This window comes from Pleurodeles waltl, chromosome 9 (genome assembly GCF_031143425.1).
Source record: "Pleurodeles waltl isolate 20211129_DDA chromosome 9, aPleWal1.hap1.20221129, whole genome shotgun sequence".
NCBI lineage: Eukaryota > Metazoa > Chordata > Amphibia > Caudata > Salamandridae > Pleurodeles > Pleurodeles waltl.
In genome coordinates, this window is record NC_090448.1 from 9,437,292 (window position 1) to 9,462,709 (window position 25,418).

The following is a 25,418-nucleotide window of genomic DNA, read 5'->3' on the forward strand; positions in this document are numbered from 1 at the left end:
CCCGTGGTCACCAGAGCCAGTGGTCACAGAGCCCGTGGTCACCAGAGCCCGTGGTCACCAGAGCCCGTGGTCACGGAGCCCGTAGTCACCAGAGCCCGTAGTCACCAGAGCCCGTAGTCACAGAGCCAGTGGTCACAGAGCCCGTGGTCACCAGAGCCCGTGGTCACAGAGCCAGTGGTTACAGAGCCAGTGATTACAGAGCCTGTGGTCACAGAGCCGGTAGTCACAGAGTCCGTGGTCACAGAGCCAGTGGTCACAGAGCCCATGGTCACCAGAGCTCGTGGTCACAGAGCCCGTGGTCACAGAGCCCATGGTCACCAGAGTCGGTGGTCACAGAGCCCGTGGTCACAGAGCCAGTGGTCACAGAGCCAGTGGTTGCAGAGCCCGTGGTCATAGAGCCTGTGGTCACAGGGCCGGTGGTCACAGAGGTGGTGGTTACAGAGCCCGTGGTCATAGAGCCTGTGGTCACAGAGCCAGTGGTTACAGAGCCCGTGGTCACCAGAGCCCGTGGTCACGGAGCCCATAGTCACCAGAGCCCGTAGTCACAGAGCCCGTAGTCACAGAGCCAGTGGTCGCAGAGCCCGTGGTCATAGAGCCTGTGGTCACAGAGCCAGTGGTCACAGAGGTGGTGGTTACAGAGCCCGTGGTCATAGAGCCTGTGGTCACAGAGCCAGTGGTTACAGAGCCCGTGGTCACAGAGCCCGTGGTCACAGAGCTGGTAGTCACGGAGCCTGTGGTCACGGAGCCAGTGGTTACAGAGCCAGTGGTTACAGAGCCCGTGGTCATAGAGCCAGTGGTCACAGAGGTGGTGGTTACAGAGCCCGTGGTCATAGAGCCTGTGGTCATAGAGCCTGTGGTCACAGAGCCAGTGGTTACAGAGCCCATGGTCACAGAGCCCGTGGTCACAGAGCCTGTGGTCACAGAGCCTGTGGTCACGGAGCCAGTTGTCACAGAGCCAGTGGTTACAGAGCCAGTGGTTACAGAGTCCGTGGTCATAGAGCCTGTGGTCACAGAGGTGGTGGTTACAGAGCCCGTGGTCATAGAGCCTGTGGTCACAGAGCCAGTGGTTACAAAGCCAGTGGTTACAGAGCCCGTGGTCACAGAGGCCGTGGTCACAGAGCCGGTAGTCACGGAGCCTGTGGTCACGGAGCCAGTGGTCACGGAGCCTGTGGTCACAGAGCCCGTGGTCACAGAGCCCGTGGTCACAGAGCCGGTAGTCACAGAGCCTGTGGTCACGGAGCCAGTTGTCACAGAGCCAGTGGTTACAGAGCCCGTGGTCATAGAGCCTGTGGTCATAGAGCCTGTGGTTACAGAGCCAGTGGTCACAGAGGTGGTGGTTACAGAGCCCGTGGTCATAGAGCCCGTGGTCACGGAGCCAGTGGTTACAGAGCCAGTGGTCACAGAGCCCGTGGTCATAGAGCCCGTGGTCATAGAGCCTGTGGTCACAGAGCCAGTGGTCACAGAGGTGGTGGTTACAGAGCCCGTGGTCATAGAGCCCGTGGTCACAGAGCCAGTGGTTACAGAGCCCGTGGTCATAGGGCCCGTGGTCACAGAGCCGGTAGTCACGGAGCCTGTGGTCACGGAGCCAGTGGTTACAGAGCCAGTGGTTACAGAGCCCGTGGTCATAGAGCCTGTGGTCACAGAGCCAGTGGTCACAGAGGTGGTGGTTACAGAGCCCGTGGTCATAGAGCCTGTGGTCACAGAGCCAATGGTTACAGAGCCCGTGGTCACAGAGCCCGTGGTCACAGAGCTGGTAGTCACGGAGCCTGTGGTCACGGAGCCAGTGGTTACAGAGCCAGTGGTTACAGAGGCCGTGGTCATAGAGCCAGTGGTCACAGAGGTGGTGGTTACAGAGCCTGTGGTCACAGAGCCAGTGGTTACAGAGCCCGTGGTCACAGAGCCCGTGGTCACAGAGCCTGTGGTCACAGAGCCTGTGGTCACGGAGCCAGTTGTCACAGAGCCAGTGGTTACAGAGCCAGTGGTTACAGAGTCCGTGGTCATAGAGCCTGTGGTCACAGAGGTGGTGGTTACAGAGTCCGTGGTCATAGAGCCTGTGGTCACAGAGCCAGTGGTCACAGAGGTGGTGGTTACAGAGCCTGTGGTCACAGAGCCAGTGGTTACAGAGCCAGTGGTTACAGAGCCAGTGGTTACAGAGCCAGTGGTCACAGAGCCCGTGGTCACTGTCTACGGACAGATGTATGCACGGAGCGCAAGGAGAGACGAGACAAGGCAGAGAAGACAATCGAGGACAGAAATCACTATTCACTGGTCCCAACCCCCCCCACTCCTGCATCGCTCTTGCCTTCTCCTTGCTTTTCCTTCATTTTCACTGCTTTCTCCTTGCTTTTCCTTTGCCACTCCTGAACGCCGCCTGTTATTTCCCGCCTCCCACCCACCTAGCCCCGCCCACCGTCTCCCACAACCCCCCCTCCTTCTGGGACCTACTTAACTGAGGCTGCAGCACAACCCAAGGAGCAGGTCCCAGCCACCTCTCCCCGTTGCTGCATCGCTCTCGCTCATGTCTTCTCCCTGCTCTTCAGTGCCCTGAGATCCTCACCGCTGATTTGTTGCACTTTCCGTGATTGAGTGTAGTCCACTGTGATGGGTTCTTTATCCCGGGTTGAAGGGATATTGGATTAAGGCGACAGACGCGTACTCAAGGGTTTAAGGAGTTTATTTCGGTCCGGGTCTAGGGTGAATTCATCATCTTCACCAAATGACAGGGTTGATATAGTCTTTCAACAAAATTTAATAAGAGTCCCCTTTTTGTTTTATCTTCTCTTTTAGGCTTCTGATAAGGTTCGGGTGGTGTCTGGTCCAGCTTTAAGGAGTTCCGATCTTCCCGTATGTCAGCGGCCCAGGCTCCCCAAAATAAAGAAGAAAAGAATACAGGTAAGTGGAGATTAAATATTTGTAAAGGGTTGTTTAGGTTTAGTAGGTTGGTGAGGGTCGGCGGGAGTGTAGGAGTGAGGGGTCTACTTTATTCGTGCCTTCTCTATTGCGAGGTACGCTTGTGAAGTCCCTTTTCCTCTACCTGTCAGCGGTAATTAGGTATGGGGTTCGGTGCTGTTAGAGGTTGTATTATCTCCCGTTTTACACTATTTCCCCTCCCTTAGGGGAAATGAGCCCTTTTCCCTTATTTCCCCAAAACCCCAAGAACCACCCGGCACCCCTCTCCCATTTACGGGGTGATCGTACCTCGGGAGGCCACGCCCCTCCTGGGACGCGGCCGGCTTCCTGGTAGTCTCCCGACTTTGCTGGATCAGGGGCGGGAGGCTCCCTCAGTGTCTCTCTTCGTCGGCGGGGCTCGCCCGTTTGTTGAGAACGTGCTTCGTTCGGGTACGCGTCTTCCCGTTCGTCTCCTTCCCGTGAGGTGTTCCCCAGGATTCTCTCCGTCGCGTCTCTCGCGCCTCGGTCGGCGTTTCTGTCGGCGTCCTCCTTGGCGTTTTTTTCTCTCTCCCTGTGGGCGGTTTTTCTTCCGGTTTCCTCTCTGACGTACATGACGTTTGACGTCATAACGTCCAGAGATCCTCGGGCGGCCCCGGGGTATTCCTTGTCAGTTTCCGCGTCTTCCTGAAAACCGGCGTCGGGAGACGACCGGTTACACATCCCCTCACTTGAATGGGGCTGGTCGAGTCCCACAGGTCCCGGGAATCGCGATAAATAGTCGGCTTGACCCATAAGATCACCAGGGAGGTGGCAAACCTGAAAGGAGAAAGGTTGAAGCTCGATAAACCATCTCAGAATACGATTGTTGGTGTTTTTATACCTCGAGAGCCAGGTAAGGGGAGCATGATCCGTATACAGTAGGAAGGACCTTCCCAGAAGGTAATATTGTAGGCTCTCGATTGCCCATTTAATGGCAAGACACTCACGCTCGACAATGGGATATCGCTGTTCTCTGGGAAACAATTTACGGCTAATAAAGACCACGGGATGATTTACTTCGGCTTCATCTTTCTGAAAAAGTACGGCCCCCAATCCTACGTCGGAGGCATCCGTTTGAAGATGGAAGGGTTTATTGAACTCAGGACATTTCAAGATTGGTTGAGTAGTGAGGCATCTCTGTAGGGTTCGATAACTATGATATTGCCCCGGGGTTAGTCTAGTAATGGTTTTGGGTTGTCCTTTTCTCAGAAGGTCGGTCAGGGGGGCGGCCAAGGTGGAATAATGGGGTATAAACCGTCGGTAGTATCCTACCAGGCCTAAAAAGGAACGGACCTCCTTTTTCGAGGTGGGAGCATTGATGCGTAGAATGGCTTCAATTTTATTCATTTGGGGCCTTAGTACACCTTTCCCTATGTGATAGCCCAGGTAAGAAATATCATTAAAGGCCAGTCGACTCTTAGATGGATTGGCTGTCAGACCAGTCTTTCGTAATACGGTAAAGATTCTACCTATGTGTGTTAAATGGTCTTCCCATGTCTCACTAAATATGACGATGTCATCCAGATATGCGGCAGCATAACTGGTATGAGGTCGTAGAATTGTGTCAATTAGGCGTTGGAAGGTGGCGGGTGCCCCATGCAACCCAAAAGGGAGAACATTAAAATGATACAGTCCGGAGGGGGTAACAAAGGCCGTTTTTTCTCTATCTTCTGGGGCGAGGGGGATCTGCCAGTAGCCTTTTGTTAAATCGAGAGTAGACATGTATTTGGCCTTCCCCAATTTCTCTAAAAGTTCGTCTACTCTTGGAAGCGGATATGTATCAAACTGGGAGATGGAATTGACTTGTCTAAAGTCAATACAAAAACGTATAGACCCATCCGGTTTGGGCACCAATACCACAGGTGAACACCAGGGGCTTTGAGAGGGTTCTATAATATCTAGGTCTAGCATTTTCTTTATTTCACTTTCTACTAGGGTCTTCCTAGCTTCGGGGATACGATAAGGTCGTAACCGCACTATTTTGCCCGGAGGGGTTATGATCTGATGGTGTACCAGCTTGGTTCTTCCGGGTACCAGAGAGAATATCTGTGAATGTTCATAGAGGAGTTTGTTTAACTGCTCATGCTGTTGAACCAAGAGGTCTGTATTGATGACCGGTACCTCGTGCCCGCTAGGAATGTCAGTCGGACACCACCCTATTTCCAATTCCTTGACGGTGTTGACCAGACATCCTGGGACTGGGTCAGCCACCGGTTCTTCCCATTTTTTTAAAAGATTAATGTGAAAAATCTGTGACCTAGTGGGGCCACCGGTGAGCTGGAGTTTATAGGTCACTGGTGTTATTATTCCTGTCACTCTATATGGCCCCTGCCACTTTGCTAACAGCTTGTTGTCCGAACTGGGGAGAAGTACTAAGACTTTATCCCCTATGGAAAAAGACCTCAACTGGGCATTTCTATCATAATACCTTTTCTGTTTTTCTTGAGCTTCCTCCATGTTTCTTCTCACGTTTTCCCACACCGTGTGTAGGTGGTTTTTTAATTCTTGGGTATATTTCAGAAGGGGTTTTTCCCCATCCTCCTCCTCCCATAACTCCGCCGCCATGTCTAACAAGGTCCGGGGTTGTCGCCCGAATAACAGTTCAAACGGACTGTGGCCCGTAGACGCTTGTTCATGGGTTCTGACCGCGTACAATACTAAGGGGAGTTTCCTGTCCCAGTCCCTCCCTGTCTCAGAGATAGATTTTTTTAGAAGATTTTTCAGTGTTCGGTTGTACCTTTCCACCAGGCCATCAGTCTGTGGATGATAAACCGACGTTCGCAATTGTTTGATCCCCAAAAGTTGACATATTTGGGTCATCAAAGAGGACATGAATTGGGTGCCTTGGTCCGTTAAGATTTCCCGGGGAAACCCGACTCGGGAGAAGAACCCTATCATGGCGTGGGCAACACTCTTGGTGTTAATACTACTAAGAGGGATGGCCTCGGGGTACCTAGTAGCGTAATCTACCAACACTAATATGTAACGGTACCCTCGGGAAGAGGGTAGGAGAGGACCAACAATGTCCATTCCTATTCGTGAGAAGGGAATATCTATGATAGGAAGTGGTTGCAACGGGGCTCTTCTTCTTGTACCAGGATCAATCATTTGGCATTTGGGACATTGTTGACAGAATTTCCTAATTTGAGAAAAGACACCCGGCCAATAGAACCTCCTCAACAGATATTCTTCCGTCTTTTCCCTCCCATAGTGACCACCCCCTGGCTGACTGTGAGCTAAGTGTAGAACTTGTTGTCTATAGGGTTCGGGGACTAATAATTGTCTCTTCTCTTCTCGGTCATTGCTAGTGACTCGATATAATAGGTTTTTGACTATTGTGAACGATGGCGCTTTATCTTGGCGGGTCCGGGGCCTTGCATTTTTCCAGGCATGAGTCAAACTTGGATCCTCTCTTTGGCAATTCCGAAAAGGGGGTAGGTTAGTAAGGGTAAGAACCGGTGAAATTACCTTCCCGGGACTCGTGTTTTCCTTTGCGTATGCCTTTCTGGTTGCTCTTTTTTCGCTTCGGGAGGGTTTGTACCGGTCCAATGGAGAAGGTATAGGTATATCATAGAAGGGAGCACTTTTCCACCAGGTATTACATTTTTCAAAATGTCGGGTACTATCCAGGAGCTCCGAAAATTTTGAGAAATCCGTTCCAATTATAGCTTCTTCCACTAGCTGTTCCACTACCCCCATCCTTATGGGATTTTCCTTTCCTTCCCACGATAGAGTCGTCCATCTTAGAGGATATTCCTTGGTTTCGCCATGAATACAGCAGATGGACACCATAAGACCTGTAGGAAAGGTAAGGTTGTCAAGTAAGTCAGCCCGGATTACGGACTGACTACATCCTGAATCAATGAGGGCTAGGGTGGGCCTTCCATTAATAACAAGTTTCTTTTTATAGGGGGTGTCCCTTCCCCCGGTATAAAAGACTCTTCCCCTAGTAATTCCTATCTCCATTGGTTCGGGTTTATCTGTTTTTAAGGGACAAACCCGGGCTATGTGTCCCCATTCACCACAACTAAAACACTGTGGTTGTTGAACATATGGCTTCTCCAATCCTCGCATCTTCCCCACATCATCGTTGGACCTTCGACCCACCGATAAGGATGAACCGGGACTCGGACGAACGGGGCTAGGCGTTGACCTAGGGGGGGGGGGTTTGAACTCGAGGGAGCGGTGAAAGGCACAGGCTAGCTCGATGGTGGTGTTAGTGTCTGGATTTGGATGTTGTTTGATCCAGTGACGTGTGTTGGGGGGTAGGGCGTCCAGGTATTGTTCCAAAAGGACGACCTCAATGATGTCTTCCCTATTGCTTCCAATGGGACCTAACCATTTGAGGCCCAAATCTTTGATCCGGAAGTATAGGGCTCGGGGGTTCTCGGAAGGCCCCCACTTGGCTTTTCTAAACCGAACTCTGTAATGTTCTGAATCAAACCCCACCCGTTCTAGGATGCTCTTTTTAATGTCCGGATAGGGAGTGATTCCGCCGGGGTTCACGGCTTGATAAGCCGCTTGTAGGGTTCCTGTTAATAATGGGGTAACATATTGACCCCATCGTTCTTGGGGCCAGGTAGCGGAAGTGGCAACTCGCTCGAAATTGGTGAAGAAGGCATCCGGGTCTTCACCTTCCTGGTACCGTTGTAAGACCGAACTGGGCACGTTCGGATGTACCCGGGTAGCAGCAATGGTATCCGTGAGGTTTTTGATGGCAGTCTCATGAACCAATTGATTGTTGGCCATGATAGTGGCCTGACTTTTGAGCGCGCTTTGTAGGGCCTCCCTCTCTACCTTAGCCTCCTTCTGGTGCCTCTGCCCCTCGGCCAGCTGCTGCATCATATCCGATATCGTGGGTTTCTCCTCCATGGTCGTGGACTGTCTGTCGCCTGGCCCAATATCCCACTTCTGACACCACTGTGATGGGTTCTTTATCCCGGGTTGAAGGGATATTGGATTAAGGCGACAGACGCGTACTCAAGGGTTTAAGGAGTTTATTTCGGTCCGGGTCTAGGGTGAATTCATCATCTTCACCAAATGACAGGGTTGATATAGTCTTTCAACAAAATTTAATAAGAGTCCCCTTTTTGTTTTATCTTCTCTTTTAGGCTTCTGATAAGGTTCGGGTGGTGTCTGGTCCAGCTTTAAGGAGTTCCGATCTTCCCGTATGTCAGCGGCCCAGGCTCCCCAAAATAAAGAAGAAAAGAATACAGGTAAGTGGAGATTAAATATTTGTAAAGGGTTGTTTAGGTTTAGTAGGTTGGTGAGGGTCGGCGGGAGTGTAGGAGTGAGGGGTCTACTTTATTCGTGCCTTCTCTATAGCGAGGTACGCTTGTGAAGTCCCTTTTCCTCTACCTGTCAGCGGTAATTAGGTATGGGGTTCGGTGCTGTTAGAGGTTGTATTATCTCCCGTTTTACACTATTTCCCCTCCCTTAGGGGAAATGAGCCCTTTTCCCTTATTTCCCCAAAACCCCAAGAACCACCCGGCACCCCTCTCCCATTTACGGGGGGTGATCGTACCTCGGGAGGCCACGCCCCTCCTGGGACGCGGCCGGCTTCCTGGTAGTCTCCCGACTTTGCTGGATCAGGGGCGGGAGGCTCCCTCAGTGTCTCTCTTCGTCGGCGGGGCTCGCCCGTTTGTTGGGAACGTGCTTCGTTCGGGTACGCGTCTTCCCGTTCGTCTCCTTCCCGTGAGGTGTTCCCCAGGATTCTCTCCGTCGCGTCTCTCGCGCCTCGGTCGGCGTTTCTGTCGGCGTCCTCCTTGGCGTTTTTTTCTCTCTCCCTGTGGGCGGTTTTTCTTCCGGTTTCCTCTCTGACGTACATGACGTTTGACGTCATGACGTCCAGAGATCCTCGGGCGGCCCCGGGGTATTCCTTGTCAGTTTCCGCGTCTTCCTGAAAACCGGCGTCGGGAGACGACCGGTTACATCCACCCAATGAGTGGAAACATCCCAGAGCAGGGCCTTGATTTTTACTGCTGCAGTGAGGATGCAGACAGTGATGGGCAATGCATTTGTAATTATGAACTTTTGGTAACTGAAGCTACAATTTAGGGCTATTTATATGTCTTATGTCCATATTATGCACTGTTCCACTAAAGATCCACCAGCCCCCCTACCGTGTCCTTCCACAGAGGGAGGAGCAGGCTGGATTCAGGACAGAAACATCTACATGCCAGTTCGCAAAAGAGCTGAGTGTATCAATGTTTGGTAATGCAGTCTCTTTGTGCTACGTGGGTGCTGGAAGAGGGCATATCCAATGTTCTGAATGTTCAACATATAGGCCCTCATTCTGACCTTGGCGGGCGGCGGAGGCCGCCCGCCAAAGTCCCGCCGTCAGGTTACCGTTCCGCGGTCGAAAGACCGCGGCGGTAATTCTGACTTTCCCGCTGGGCTGGCGGGCGGTCTCCTTCAGACCGCCAGCCAGCCCAGCGGGAAAGAGGCTTCCACGATGAAGCCGGCTCGGAATCGAGCCGGCGGAGTGGAAGCTGTGCGACGGGTGCAGTTGCACCCGTCGCGTATTTCACTGTCTGCGCAGCAGACAGTGAAATACATTTAGGGGACCTCTTACGGGGGCCCCTGCAATGCCCATGCCAGTGGCATGGGCACTGCAGGGGCCCCCAGGGGCCCCGCGACCCCCCCTACCGCCATCCGGATCTCGGCGGTCCGACCGCCGGGATCTGGATGGCGGTAGGGGGGGTCAGAATCCCCGCGGCGGTGCAGCAAGCTGCGCCGCCGCGGAGGATTCAATGGGGCCGCGGTACACTGGCGGGACCCCGCCAGTGGTGCCGGTCCGACCGCGGCTTTACCGCCGCGGTCGGAATCCCCATTGAAGCACCGCCGGCTTGTCGGCGGTGCTCCCGCGGTCCTCCGCCCTGGCGGTCAAAGACCGCCAGGGTCAGAATGAGGGCCATAATTCTTTAACATCACGAGACCATGATTCAGTTGAAAGTTGGCAAAAATTCACAGTTGTTCTGAGGAGAGGGCCCAAAAACTCCAATATAATGGCACTGCCGGTAGTTTTACAAAGAGAGAAGAACATTGTTTCTGTGATGGGCACCAGCCAGTGGCATAACAAAACTTGAGGGGGCCCCCTGCAAAGTACATAGAGAAGACCCCCCTTCCCGGGACCCAGTCAGGGGTTCTAAGGCCAGAGGCCAGACCCAGTCGTGTACTGTGCTGAGCGGGCCCCTGGAACCCCCCCCCACACTGCAGGGGGGTGCACAGGCTAATGTTATGCCACTTCCACCAGTATTTACAGATATTTAGGGGCATATTTATCAAAGGTTTTGTGCCACCCTTGCTCCACTCAAGTAGGCACAAGGGTGACGCAAAACCTAGGTCAGATTTATCAGGCCACGCAAGGCCACGTTGCATGGCTTGCGGCTTGATGAATCTGGAGTAATGCAACACAGCACAAATCACTGCATTGCGTTACTCTGCCTGGGGAAGAGTTCTATGGGAGGAGCGTGGGCATTCTCACGCATGCACTCATGCATTTACCAATACTGGAAGACCTGGGAATGCATCAAAATCCTACGCCTCCCAGGTGAGGCCTAAAAAAGAGAAATATCTTTACTTCTCCTCATTCTTTCCTCTTTTTATCTGTGCTGCTTTTTGTGCATGAAGGTGTCCCTTACTCCGCAGCACAGAAAAACAAGCCTTTCTGCAACTTAGGCACCCGTGCACCACAGCACAACAGTGCCTGTATTGGCGCATGGCAGCTCATTCTGCGCAGTTACCTGAAAGGACATGCGCAGTGTGGTGTGCAGTATAGCGCATTCCTGCCCTTTACACTTCAAGGAGTGCTGCAAGGTGGCTTGCTGTGCCGTGCTGTGCTACGTGAAATATTGATAAATCTGTCCCTCATTGTTATCTCTTTTTATGGGTCCTGCATTCTGCAGCACACATAGGAAGAGAAAAATGCCTCAGAGGCTTGTTTTTATGCAGGAAGGTGCCTTTTCCAGCGCAACAAAAAGCGTGCCTGCACCTCAGGCACCCTCGCACCAAGGCACACGCGGCCTGCGTTGGCCCAAGACAGCACATTGTGCGCCAGCGCAAAGAAAGGTCAGGAATGCGCAGTATGATGTGAATTAGGGCGCATTCCTGCCCTTTCCGCTTCAGGGAGTGCACAAGGTAGCTTGCTCTGCTGTGGGAAATGTTTATGAATCTGCCCCTTACTGCCTCTTTCTGCAGATTTGCAAATATGTGCAAAAAGGACCTTTGCACATCTGTGTTCATAGTCTCTTGTGAAAACTACAATGTGTGCATTATTTACTAACCAAGGCGAGTGTATTCTGCATTCCTCTTAATTGAGACAATTATAGTGCCTGGAAACCACAGATCTGTTCATGCAGCACTGCCGTGTGTCCCAGAGGTACCGTATAAATGTGATTTAAGAAACGCTGGCTCAGTCTGGAGCGCCCTAATGTATTCACATGCCAGAGGTGCAGGAAGAACCGGTTGTGCTGGGTGCTGTGTTTGCAGAAATCAGATCTCAAGGAAGTAGGCACACTGTAATTCATTGGTGCTGTGGCGTGCACGCCTTACATTGTACACACTATACAGCGCATATCATCTCGGCTGGACACAGGGCTGCTGGGGAACAGTTACCAAATGGAGAGGTTAAAAAGGGAACCCATTGGACCCCGGTCACGTGACACGCAGACTGTCAGATTCACTCATTTTTCTCCAAGAGATTCCACTGACTTGGCTCATCCGTGAGGCTGGGAACGCTGACGTTCTTTTCACCCTCTAAGGGTCCTGATATGTTGTGTGGATAAAATTCCTTTATGTCCATCGCTGTGATCCAGGCGATGCCGGAACCTTCCACCCCACCCAGTGCTTAATTTGCAAAAAGGTTAGTGCCAGGTCCTCCTCAGGAGGCCACTGCAGTTTGCACCACTCATTGCCCCGCCACCGCTGCCAACGTCAGCACCAACACAACATATAACCGCCACCCTCCTACAAGTGTCACAATGCAGAATATTGCAGGCCCCTCCAGCTATGAGAGTAGCATAGTGGAAGGCATTAGTCATTTTTAATGTATATTAAATGAATAAACAACTTTTGTTGTGCTCATCTTTAAATTAGACAGACAGCGCCACCATGTGGCAGACTGACATTAGTGCTGGTGTTTACGCGATTTGCTAGTGTGACGAGCACCGGAAACCACCCCATCAAATTAAGCACTGACCGCACCTGAAGCCAGGGGCAATGATGAGTTCTGGCTCATCTTTTCCTTTGTACGTATGATGCCTCCTCTGGCGGTGTAGGGTGTCCTACCTCCCTGGCTCTAGGTCGGAGCACGGACATAAGTAAAAATGGTGAGTGGACACTGATGACCACTGGGTACAACGCCTCGAACCTAGATCACTGTTGAAAGGCCAACACTCATTGGTTGTGCAACACTCTGAAGAAAGCATTGGCTCTGTCCTAGGTCAGGGCTAGGATTGTCTTTCATCCTCTCAGCTTTATGCAACTTTTCAGGGGCTGCAGGGACAGAGGCTTCGAAGAGCTTGAGTTGTCTCCCTCCTGTGTGCTAATGACCACCTCATGGATGAGGAGACATCCTCATTAATTCAAGGATTAAATCCATCACTTTCGTGTATTTTCATAGTTCCCCCAACCCAACCTGTTTTTGTGCCAGTAATGAGGTCCTGTCTGAGTTTGTTCCAGTAAATCTACCCCTGTGTGATTTTTACCAGTAATTCAACCTCGTCTGATTCCAGTTATCTCTGTGTTCATCAGTGTGTATCTGCTTATAAAGAGACACCCCAAAGAGGTTTCATCATTATTAGGGTAACATACTTTGGCCCTCATTCAGACCTTGGCGGGCGGCGGAGGCCGCCCGCCAAAGTCCCGCCGTCAGGTTACCGTTCCGCGGTCGAAAGACCGCAGCGGTAATTCTGACTTTCCCGCTGGGCTGGCGGGCGGTCTCCTTCAGACCGCCAGCCAGCCCAGCGGGAAAGAGGCTTCCACGATGAAGCCGGCTCGGAATCGAGCCGGCGGAGTGGAAGCTGTGCGACGGGTGCAGTTGCACCCGTCGCGTATTTCACTGTCTGCGCAGCAGACAGTGAAATACATTTAGGGGCCCTCTTACGGGGGCCCCTGCAATGCCCATGCCAGTGGCATGGGCACTGCAGGGGCCCCCAGGGGCCCCGCGACCCCCCCTACCGCCATCCGGATCTCGGCGGTCCGACCGCCGGGATCTGGATGGCGGTAGGGGGGGTCAGAATCCCCGCGGCGGTGCAGCAAGCTGCGCCGCCGCGGAGGATTCAATGGGGCCGCGGTACACTGGCGGGACCCCGCCAGTGGTGCCGGTCCGACCGCGGCTTTACCGCCGCGGTCGGAATCCCCATTGAAGCACCGCCGGCTTGTCGGCGGTGCTCCCGCGGTCCTCCGCCCTGGCGGTCAAAGACCGCCAGGGTCAGAATGAGGGCCTTTGTCTTTTGCAACTTTTAGGAGTGAAAACAAACTCTTAAAGAGTTTGTCGATCTCTATTTCGATAGAAAAAATAAAACAGTGGTTAATAATTATTTCAGAACTACAAACTGAATATGAAGAACATACCCTGAAAAGTTTAAAGTAAACATTTATAAAACTGTATTAATGTTTGTAAATAAAGAAACACTCCCTGCACATCTCATTGTGCATCTAGGAGTGGGTGCCCTACCAGCCGCGTGGTGGCGCTCTGGCACCTCTCAGAGGCAGGAAGTCACACCTGCAGCTACATCACATGACAGCGGTGTGCAGCTGGCCCCAAGCGCGCCCTGACTCAGAGTGGGCGGCTTCAGGGCACTGGAATGTACCAAGCGTCTGTGTCACTGCTGAGCTCTGAGAGTTACCAGCAGATGAGATAAAACAGGGCTGAGACCTGTCCCCGTGCCAGGCCTCATCTGCAGGAAGTGAGCTTTTCTAAGAAACATGATTATATTTTAAATGCATTATATTTCTAAGAGCCCTTCCGGCCTGGAAGGACTCGGCCGTGGACTGTATGTCTTGTAAAATCATTTCAAATGTGGGGCGTCTCATTGTTTGTTTATGTGCTGCAGAGATGCCGCGTAGGGTCATTCCTTCCACCTAATATGCCGTGGGTGGCTTTCCATTACTCCCCAGGGGTCTAGAAAGACTGTTGGGGCTTCAGGAGGGGGCCCGAGGTCAGGATAGCCGTGTCCTGGCATCCAGTGGGCTTGCTACCACCCTGGGGGCAGATTAGTGGCAAACTCCCCCTTTCTCCCTCAGGGAGGCAGGAAGGCTGCGTTGCATCTTTTTTTTTTTGGGGGGGGGGCATAACCCATTGCCTTGGTGGGGTGCCCCCACCCCTCTTTTTTTGCTCCACTGTAAAAATCCCTTGTGTCTAATGGGCTTTCTAGACCCCTTCCCCCCCCCCCCCCAAAGGTCAGATTACAGGTGAACCCCCAATCTGAGCAAATGTCCCAACTGCCTCGGAAGGCAGAAGCCCTCTGTTGCCCCTTCTGAGGCAGGTGGGGTATCTCCCAATACCTGGGTGGGCCGCCCACATCATGTTCTCTGGAGCTATTTCGAATTATCTGGTGACTTGTAGACGTTATACACCTCGAGGGTCTGATTACGGGTGAACCCTTAATCGGGGCAAATTTCCTATCTGCCCCCAGGGGTCGGATATACTCTGTTGCACCTTCAGGGATGGGAGTGTGGCCCATCGCCAGGGTGGGTCGCCCCCTTGGTGTGTAGGAGCGTTCGGCGCTATTGGGGGGCAAACCTACACCTGGCCCAGCATCGGGGGCAGAAATACTGTTGTGCCACCTTGGTAAGGGGATATGTCCCAATGCCCGTGTGACACGGTCCCATCCCATTTTTTCAAGAAATCCCTGGTGTTTAGTTGACTTTCCAAACCGGCCCACCCTCCCTCGGGGATGGTTGCAGCTTGGGAGCTTATCGCCCGACTTGCCTCCTTGGGGGGGGGGGGGTGCATTGCTGCCTTTGATGTGGGGGCACAGCTATATGCCAGGATGCGCTGCCACAATCCTTTCTGTTTTTTAATTCTCTGATGTCTAATGGGCTTGTTTAGCGGCAAACCCCCCAATGTGCCTCAAGTGGGCACAGAAAAACTGTGATGTCCACTCTGGGGTCCTCTTTTAAAAATGTCGTTTATAATTCCATGGTGTCCAGTGGACGTTCTAACGGGGATGTTCGAAATTCATCTAATTTATTTTTGCGTAGTTACCCAAAAGACTGTATTGGTTTCTTTTGGCTGGGGGAATGGCCCTATGTCAAGGCAGCATTAAAATCCAGGTGTCCAGTGGGCTTTCCAGCCCCGCCCAACGGGAGGGTGGGCAGATATTGTGTACAAACCCCAGGTGCACCCTTGTAGAGGGCAGAGAGGCTACACTGCTCCCTCTGGGGTGGCGGCTTGCCCTTATGCCAGGGTAAGCAACCCAACTTTGTTTTGTTGAAATAATTTTGGGGTGTTAAGTGGGCTTTGTATACCCCACCCCAACCCCACCCCACCCCTGGGTCATAATGGGGCAACCCTGCCAACTTGTCCACCGAGGGGGGGCAGAAAGATGGTATTGCCCCCTTTGGGTTGGCCGTATGCCATCGCCCCACCGTTTTTGTTTTTCAATACCTGGAGTCTGCTGGGCACCAAATGTTGATCGATGCAGGAAAGTATTTTATGAGTACATTTGATATGCAGGACAGAGAAACACGAACCAGGGCCTACAGCTTTCCGGGGCTTGTACAGGACGCACCGGCTCCATCATTTGAAGCGACATTAACAACGGAGTCCCTTTCCTGGAGGCAGAAGGCATGATCTGCAGCCTGGGAGGAGAGAGCCTGGGGGGGAGGAGGGGGGGCGGTGCTGATCTCAGAACCCATCACTGGAGCAGATTACTGTTTACAAAAAAGGAGGATCCATGAGGTGCCCAGTCTGTGCAGGATGGGCACCTCAGGGACTTTGGCACAGAGGGCCATGGCTCAGCAGCTCTCCATCAGAGACAATGTGTGAAACCAGTGGAAACAAGAAGGTGCTCACATCTAGAACCAAGTGTCCTCGTGGGGGGGATATAGGGGTCAAAGAGGGCCTGTAACTTGCTCACCTACACCTGATCCAAAGCAGTGACCCCCGATGTGGCAGCCTCAATCAAGGACCGAGCCGGAGGGTCCATCAAGTATATGAAGCTATGATTGTGGTTATGAGGAGTTGTTGCTTCAAATATTCATTGTCATGAGACATGTGGGACCGTGCGTTTTTACTAGCTTAATGAACGTTAATGTTGCCTCTACCTAGAGAAGTGAGCAGTGAAGGTGGGTGATGGATACTTATATACAATCAGAATCAGAGCTGAAACATAACTAGAGGAGCCACAGCGGGGGTCGCATGCAGAGCTGGGACGTAGGCAGAGCTGGGACGTACGCAGAGCTGGGTCGTACGCAGAGCTGGGTCGTGCACATAGCTGGGTCGTACGCAGAGCTGGGTCGTACGCAGAGCTGGGTCATGCATATAGCTGGGTCGTACGCAGAGCTGGGACGTACGCAGAGCTGGGTCGTACGCAGAGCTGGGACGTACGCAGAGCTGGGTCGTACGCAGAGCTGGGTCGTGCACGAAGCTGGGTCGTACGCAGAGCTGGGTCGTACGCAGAGCTGGGTCATGCATATAGCTGGGTCGTACGCAGAGCTGGGACTTGCGCAGAGCTGGGTCGTACGCAGAGCTGGGACGTACGCAGAGCTGGGTCGTACGCAGAGCTGGGACGTACGCAGAGCTGGGACGTACGCAGAGCTGGGTCGTACGCAGAGCTGGGTCGTACGCAGAGCTGGGTCATGCACATAGCTGGGTCGTACGCAGAGCTGGGTCGTACGCAGAGCTGGGTCATGCATAGAGCTGGGTCATGCACATAGCTGGGACGTACGCAGAGCTGGGACGTACGCAGAGCTGGGTCGTACGCAGAGCTGGGTCATGCACATAGCTGGGTCATGCATAGAGCTGGGTCGTACGCAGAGCTGGGTCATGCATATAGCTGGGTCGTACGCAGAGCTGGGTCGTACGCAGAGCTGGGTCATGCATAGAGCTGGGTCATGCACATAGCTGGGTCGTACGCAGAGCTGGGTCGTACGCAGAGCTGGGTCATGCATATAGCTGGGTCGTACGCAGAGCTGGGTCGTACGCATAGCTGGGTCATGCATAGAGCTGGGTCGCATTCAGAGCGGGGTCATACATAGTGCTGGGTCATACGCATAGCTGGGTCATATGCACCGTACACCAAAACACACACTAGTTTTATAGAAATTCCTGTTACAGTAACAGGTCAGGGGGCACCAGCAAACCGCTAGTGCAAGGACCATACATAACATTTTTAAATTGGAGCAAACAAGGGGAGAGAAGTTGTAAACCACACGCACCATGATGATTCCATGCAGTGCTTTGGTGTGTGTGTGGATTGAATCTAAATGTTGCTCGAATGCGGATTCACCTTAACAAAATGAAAGGCAAGATACGTACGGCAAAACGGGAACAGTTGGCTTAATTACACGCAGTGGCTGGCAGTACATTGTTTGGGTCCAATAACTGTCTCTCAAAGTTACAGGGTTCTGAGTGCTATTATATACAATTCTCGAAAGGTCATTAAACAATTCTATACATTCTCTGCAGAAAGGAATCTGGGCCTAGTCACTGAGTCATAAATCTGACCATCTGATAAAGTGCACAGGTGGGTCTTGGCCTTGCATGGTCACAATGTGGGCCATTGGGTAACATGTCCAGATATCCAGCATGGGGAGGCGTGATCACTGCATGTTGTGTGTGGGTTGTGTTCTGATTGGCTGAGTGTTGCCAACTTCATGTGGCATCTAACTTTTATGTTTTTTTCAGAGTGTGCGAACGTCCAGCCAAATGTATTTTATTGGGGGGCCAGTCTCCTAGAACCCTTGTGGTGTCGCTGCCTGTCTGTGGGATCAATCAGGGTTTTACCTGTTTGTGTATTTGTCTACGGGCTACAGGTTCCCCACCTGTGATGTGTCAATCAGTTGCTCCAGGCCTAGGTTGCAGGGCTTGTCTGACCACGTATTTCTGAGTCTGAGTTGATGAGGAGGTTACACCGGGTGGAATTGACAACAGTGATGCGAGCTCGTTGTTATGTGCACTCATATCATGGCATACATTGGCATTGTTTTTATCAATATTAACATAAAGAAGGTGAAACCAAAATCCTCCTAAAGCTGTCTGTAGCAAGACCACGAAAAAGAAACCAGCTGCTGTTGACCAATGAGAAGAAAAGAAATGAGACAGACGATGAAGCCAACCAATGAAAAGTAATGGGTGTGCTCAAAGCCCTTAGAATTTTAGTTAACAAAAGATCTCCCAAGCAGCAGTGCATGTGCTGTCTCAGGTGAGAGCTAAAGATGACTGCAGCAGCTGGTCATGCCTGGGAAACGCGGTAGCTATAAGACGTGGGCAATGCTTGTAGAGAAGAGAACTACAACAAAATATATAGAGTACAATAAACATGGGAGGAAGTAGAACTACAAAGCTGAAGAACAGCAGACAAGCTCCCATAAATGAGAGTTTGTATGATATATGGGGTCCGTTGTGTCTATGACAGCAAAGGCCCCACAGTAAAGCGCATCTCTTGTTTTCCAGGTCCATCCATGGGCAGCTCATCCAGTCCAGGTTTTTGCTTCTCATTTTGAAACTTGTAATCCTCGTTTTATAAAGGAATAAACAGAACTACAAGTCCCAGAATGAAAGGCAAACACTTCTTTTGGACAACATCCTTATACGTGGACCTGGGAACTGCACATCCTGCACGGAGCAGTTATTGTCACAAAAGTCTTAGTAGACACTTCACTTCCTCTGATGGAAGAAAAGCCCTCGGTGAGTCTCAGTGCACGAGACACGAAGACTCAGAATTTACTTCCCCCTCCTGATAATAATGAAATAATAACACAAATACAAGATAGGAGGGGAAAGGGCCAAGAAACAGGAACAGAATTCAGAAGCAGGGTTTAGGAAAAGCAGGACTGGAGTCTAGAGCCATTGACTGGTTAGAGGGAACGATACAGAAAGAATCATTCAGGAGAAGCAAGCCCAGACTCCAAGAAACGTGGAACCATGATATGGCCATCGCAGAGTAGGCGTGCCAGTGAAGACATACAGGGCGTAGAACGACCAGTTCCAAAGAAAGAGTATAGAAAGACCAGAGAGACCAGCTGACTGAGGAACAGAAAGGAATCTAGCTAATGCAGGTGTAAACAGACAGGATGGTGGCATGTGAACAGTACAAGGAATCCACAATACACACGAGAGCATCCCTGGGTGTGGACAGGCAGACAAGGGTGTAGGAAAGTACCATCTTGCCTGGCATGTTACCCCCATTTTTCACTGTATATATGTTGTTTTAGTTGTATGTGTCACTGGGACCCTGGTAACCCAGGGCCCCAGTGCTCATAAGTGTGCCTGAATGTGTTACCTGTGTAGTGACTAACTGTCTCACTGAGGCTCTGCTAATCAGAACCTCAGTGGTTATGCTCTCTCATTTCTTTCCAAATTGTCACTAACAGGCTAGTGACCATTTTTACCAATTTACATTGGCTTACTGGAGCACCCTTATAATTCCCTAGTATATGGTACTGAGGTACCCAGGGTATTGGGGTTCCAGGAGATCCCTATGGGCTGCAGCATTTCTTTTGCCACCCATAGGGAGCTCTGACAATTCTTACACAGGCCTGCCACTGCAGCCTGAGTGAAATAACGTCCACGTTATTTCACAGCCATTTTACACTGCACTTAAGTAACTTATAAGTCACCTATATGTCGAACCTTTACCTGGTAAAGGTTAGGTGCAAAGTTACTTAGTGTGAGGGCACCCTGGCACTAGCCAAGGTGCCCCCACATTGTTCAGAGCCAATTCCCTGAACTTTGTGAGTGCGGGGACACCATTACACGCGTGCACTACATATAGGTCACTACCTATATGTAGCTTCACAATGGTAACTCCGAATATGGCCATGTAACATGTCTATGATCATGGAATTGCCCCCTCTATGCCATTCTGGCATAGTTGGCACAATCCCATGATCCCAGTGGTCTGTAGCACAGACCCTGGTACTGCCAAACTGCCCTTCCTGGGGTTTCACTGCAGCTGCTGCTGCTGTCAACCCCTCAGACAGGCATCTGCCCTCCTGGGGTCCAGCCAGGCCTGGCCCAGGATGGCAGAACAAAGAACGTCCTCTGAGAGAGGGTGTTACACCCTCTCCCTTTGGAAAATGGTGTGAAGGCAGTGGAGGAGTAGCCTCCCCCAGCCTCTGGAAATGCTTTGTTGGGCACAGATGTGCCCAATTCTGCATAAGCCAGTCTACACCGGTTCAGGGGACCCCTTAGCCCTGCTCTGGCGCGAAACTGGACAAAGGAAAGGGGAGTGACCACTCCCCTGACCTGCACCTCCCCTGGGAGGTGTCCAGAGCTCCTCCAGTGTGCTCCAGACCTCTGCCATCTTGGAAACAGAGGTGCTGCTGGCACACTGGACTGCTCTGAGTGGCCAGTGCCACCAGGTGACGTCAGAGACTCCTCCTGATAGGCTCCTTCAGGTGTTAGTAGCCTATCCTCTCTCCTAAGTAGCCAAACCCTCTTTTCTGGCTATTTAGGGTCTCTGTCTCTGGGGAAACTTTAGATAACGAATGCAAGAGCTCATCCGAGTTCCTCTGCATCTCTCTCTTCACCTTCTGATAAGGAATCGACTGCTGACCGCGCTGGAAGCCTGCAAACCTGCAACATAGTAGCAAAGACGACTACTGCAAATCTGTAACGCTGATCCTGCCGCCTTCTCGACTGTTTTCCTGCTTGTGCATGCTGTGGGGGTAGTCTGCCTCCTCTCTGCACCAGAAGCTCCGAAGAAATCTCCTGTGGGTCGACGGAATCTTCCCCCTGCAACCGCAGGCACCAAAAAGCTGCATTACCGGTCCCTTGGGTCTCCTCTCAGCACGACGAGCGAGGTCCCTTGAATCCAGCAACTCTGTCCAAGAGACTGCCACAGTCCAGTGACTCTTCAGTCCAAGTTTGGTGGAGGTAAGTCCTTGCCTCCCCACTCCAGACTGCATTGTTGGTAACCGCGACTTTTGCAACTTCTCCGGCCCCTGTGCACTTCCGGCGGAAATCCTTTGTGCACAGCCAAGCCTGGGTCCACGGCACTCTAACCTGCATTGCACGACTTTCTAAGTTGGTCTCCGGCGACGTGGGACTCCTTTGTGCAACTTCGGCGAGCACCGTTTCACGCATCCTTGTAGTGCCTGTTTCTGGCACTTCTCCGGGTGCTACCGGCTTCAGAGAGGGCTCTTTGTCTTGCTCGATGTCCCATCTCTCTGCTGGTCCAATTTGCGACCTCCTGGTCCCTCCTGGGCCTCAGCAGCATCCAAAAACGCCAACCGCACAATTTGCAGCTAGCAAGGCTTGTTGGCGTTCTTTCGGCGGGAAAACACTTCTGCACGACTCTCCACGGCGGGAGGGATCCGTCCTCCAAAGGGGAAGTCTCTAGCCCTTTTCGTTCCTGCAGAAACCTCAGCTTCTTCTGTCCAATAGAAGCTTCTTTGCACCCGCAGCTGGCATTTCCTGGGCATCTGCCCATCTCCGACTTGCTTGTGACTTTTGGACTTGGTCCCCTTGTTCCACAGGTACCCTAGATTGGAAATCCACAGTTGTTGCCTTGTTGGTTTGTGTCTTTCCTGCATTATTCCTCTAACACGACTTCTTTGTCCTTAGGGGAACTTTAGTGCACTTTGCACTCACTTTTCAGGGTCTTGGGGAGGGTTATTTCTCTAACTCTCACTATTTTCTAATAGTCCCAGCGACCCTCTACAAGGTCACATAGGTTTGGGGTCCATTCGTGGTTCGCATTCCACTTTTGGAGTATATGGTTTGTGTTGCCCCTATCCCTATGTTTCCCCATTGCATCCTATTGTAACTATACATTGTTTGCACTGTTTTCTAAGACTATACTGCATATTTTTGCTATTGCGTATATATATCTTGTGTATATTTCCTATCCTCTCACTGAGGGTACACTCTAAGATACTTTGGCATATTGTCATAAAAATAAAGTACCTTTATTTTTAGTATAACTGTGTATTGTGTTTTCTTATGATATTGTGCATATGACACTAAGTGGTACTGTAGTAGCTTCACACGTCTCCTAGTTCAGCCTAACCTGCTCTGCTAAGCTACCATTATCTATCAGCCTAAGCTGCTAGACACCCTATACACTAATAAGGGATAACTGGGCCTGGTGCAAGGTGCAAGTACCCCTTGGTACTCACTACAAGCCAGTCCAGCCTCCTACATTGGTTGTGCAGCGGTGGGATAAGTGCTTTGAGACTACTTACCACTCTTGTCATTGTACTTTTCATAAGAGAAAAATATACAAAACAAGGTCAGTGTATATACACATAGCCAAAAAGTTTTGCATTTCCTCTTTTCACTCTTTTCTAAGTGCTGAAAAGTACTTCTAACTTTCTAAAAAGTTCTAAAAAGTTTTAAAAGTTTTTTTTCTCTGTCTTTCTAAAAGCTCTGACAAACTTTTTATCTTTTACTATCACTTTAACTCTCTCTAAAAATGTCTGGCACAGGCCAAAATGTTGATCTGTCCAAACTTGCATATGATCACCTTAGCTGGAAAGGAGCAAGGAGTCTCTGCATAGAGAGAGGTTTGAGTGTAGGGAAGAATCCTTCCTTAGAACTGTTAATTAACATGCTTAGAGTACAGGATAAGGCCATAAGTGCCCCATCTGTTGAAAAAGTAGCTAATGGTTCTCAATCTGATCCAGGGACTCCCCCAGGAAAAGATTCAGAAAAGAAACTTCCTAGCCTGCCCATTACTAGACAGTCTAGCATAGTTGGTAATGATGATGAGCCACACCATATAAATAGTGTTGTCTCACATCATAGCAAAAGCATTTATTCTCACCATACTGGTAGTGATGTTTCTGTTAGCCAAGCTGTTAGGGTGGCTTCTGTAAGGGACAGGTCTCCTTCTGTCCATTCTCACCATACTTCTGTTTCAAAGCATGTCCCTCCCACCCACCCTGATGACAGATTGTTAGAAAGGGAGCTCAATAGATTGAGAGTGGAACAAACCAGACTGAAGCTCAAGAAGCAACAGCTGGATTTGGATAGACAGACTTTAGAAGTAGAGAAGGAGAGACAGAAACTGGGTTTAGAAACCCATGGTGGCAGCAGCAGTATTCCCCATAGTCATCCTGCAAAAGAGCATGATTCCAGGAATCTGCATAAGATAGTTCCCCCTTATAAGGAGGGGGATGACATTAACAAGTGGTTTGCTGCACTTGAGAGGGCCTGTGTTGTACAGGATGTCCCTCAAAGGCAGTGGGCTGCTATCCTATGGCTATCATTTAGTGGAAAAGGTAGGGATAGGCTCCTTACTGTGAAAGAAAATGATGCTAATAATTTCCAAGTTCTTAAGAATGCACTCCTGGTTGGTTATGGCTTAACCACTGAACAGTACAGGATAAAGTTCAGAGAGACCAAAAAGGAGTCTTCACAAGACTGGGTTGATTTCATTGACCATTCAGTGAAGGCCTTGGAGGGGTGGTTACATGGCAGTAAAGTTACTGATTATGACAGCCTGTATAACTTGATCCTGAGAGAGCATATTCTTAATAATTGTGTGTCTGATTTGTTGCACCAGTACTTGGTGGACTCTGATCTGACCTCTCCCCAAGAATTGGGAAAGAAGGCAGACAAATGGGTCAGAACAAGGGTGAACAGAAAAGTTCATACAGGGGGTGACAAAGATGGCAACAAAAAGAAGGATGGTAAGTCTTCTGACAAGGGTGGGGACAAATCTAAAAATGAGTCTTCATCAGGCCCACAAAAACACTCTGGTGGGGGTGGTGGGCCCAAATCCTCTTTTAATCAGAACAAGGAAAAGAAACCATGGTGCTATTTATGTAAAATAAAAGGCCTTTGGACAACAGATCCCAGTTGTCCAAAGAAAGGCACCAAGCCTCCTACCACTACAACCCCTACTGCTACACCTAGTGTCCCTACTAATAGCAGTGGTGGTGGGAGCAAACCTACTAATAGCCAATCCAAGGGAGTAGCTGGGCTCACTATTGGTAACTTAGTTGGGGTTGGCCTTGTTAGGGAGGCCACAGAGGCTGTGTTAGTCTCTGAGGGGGCTATTGATCTAGCCACCTTAGTTGCTTGTCCCCTTAATATGGATAAGTACAAGCAGCTACCCCTAATAAATGGTGTTGAGGTTCAGGCCTACAGGGACACTGGTGCCAGTGTGACTATGGTCATAGAGAAACTGGTCCACCCTGAACAACACCTACTTGGTCACCAGTACCAAGTAACCGATGCTCACAACAACACACTTAGCCACCCCATGGCTGTTGTAAATCTCAACTGGGGGGGGGTTACTGGTCCAAAGAAAGTTGTGGTAGCTTCAGATTTACCTGTAGACTGTCTATTAGGGAATGATTTGGAGACATCAGCTTGGTCAGATGTGGAGTTGGAGGCCCATGCAGCAATGCTGGGCATCCCAGGGCATATTTTTGCTTTGACAAGGGCTCAGGCCAAAAAGCAAAAAGGACAGGGAAGCTTGGATCCTGGAACAATGGACCAAGTGCTCCCTAAAGCTAGGGCTAGTAGAAGCAAACCACTTCCTACTATCCCTCCCTCTACAGTGGATTCAACTTCTGAGGAAGAAGAATTCCCTCCCTGTGTAGAACCTACACCAGAGGAGCTGGAAGCAGACACTGCTGAGCTTTTGGGTGAAGGGGGGCCTGCCAGAGAGGAGCTGAGTGTGGCACAGCAAACCTGTCCCACATTAGAGGGTCTCAGACAGCAAGCTGTCAAACAGGCTAATGGGGATGTCAGTGACTCTCACAGAGTTTACTGGGAGGACAACCTCTTGTACACTGAGCATAGGGATCCTAAACCTGGAGCTGCCAGGAGATTAGTGATTCCTCAGGAGTACAGAAAGTTCCTCCTAACCCTGGCACATGACATTCCCCTAGCTGGACACCTGGGCCAAATGAAAACTTGGGACAGATTGGTTCCATTGTTTCATTGGCCTAGGATGTCTGAGGACACAAAGGAATTTTGTAAGTCCTGTGAAACCTGTCAAGCCAGTGGCAAGACAGGTGGCACCCCAAAGGCACCCCTTATTCCACTGCCTGTGGTTGGGGTTCCCTTTGAAAGGGTAGGGGTTGACATAGTTGGCCCCCTTGACCCTCCTACTGCTTCAGGCAATAGATTTATCTTGGTGGTAGTGGACCATGCCACAAGATATCCTGAAGCTATTCCTTTAAGGACCACTACAGCACATGCAGTGGCAAAGGCCCTCCTGGGAATATTTTCCAGGGTGGGCTTCCCAAAGGAAGTGGTATCAGACAGGGGAAGCAATTTCATGTCTGCATACTTAAAGGCCATGTGGAAGGAGTGTGGTGTAACGTACAAGTTCACAACACCCTATCATCCACAAACAAATGGA

General features: G+C 50.9%; 1 protein-coding gene across 1 annotated transcript; it reads left to right on the forward strand.

Moving 5' to 3' along the window:
- Window positions 1-883: 883 nt before the first annotated feature.
- LOC138258731 (uncharacterized) lies at window positions 884-2,449 on the forward strand. The gene has a single exon (XM_069206005.1). The coding sequence runs from the start codon at window positions 884-886 to the stop codon at window positions 2,447-2,449; it is 1,566 nt and encodes a 521-aa protein (XP_069062106.1).
- Window positions 2,450-25,418: the final 22,969 nt, after the last annotated feature.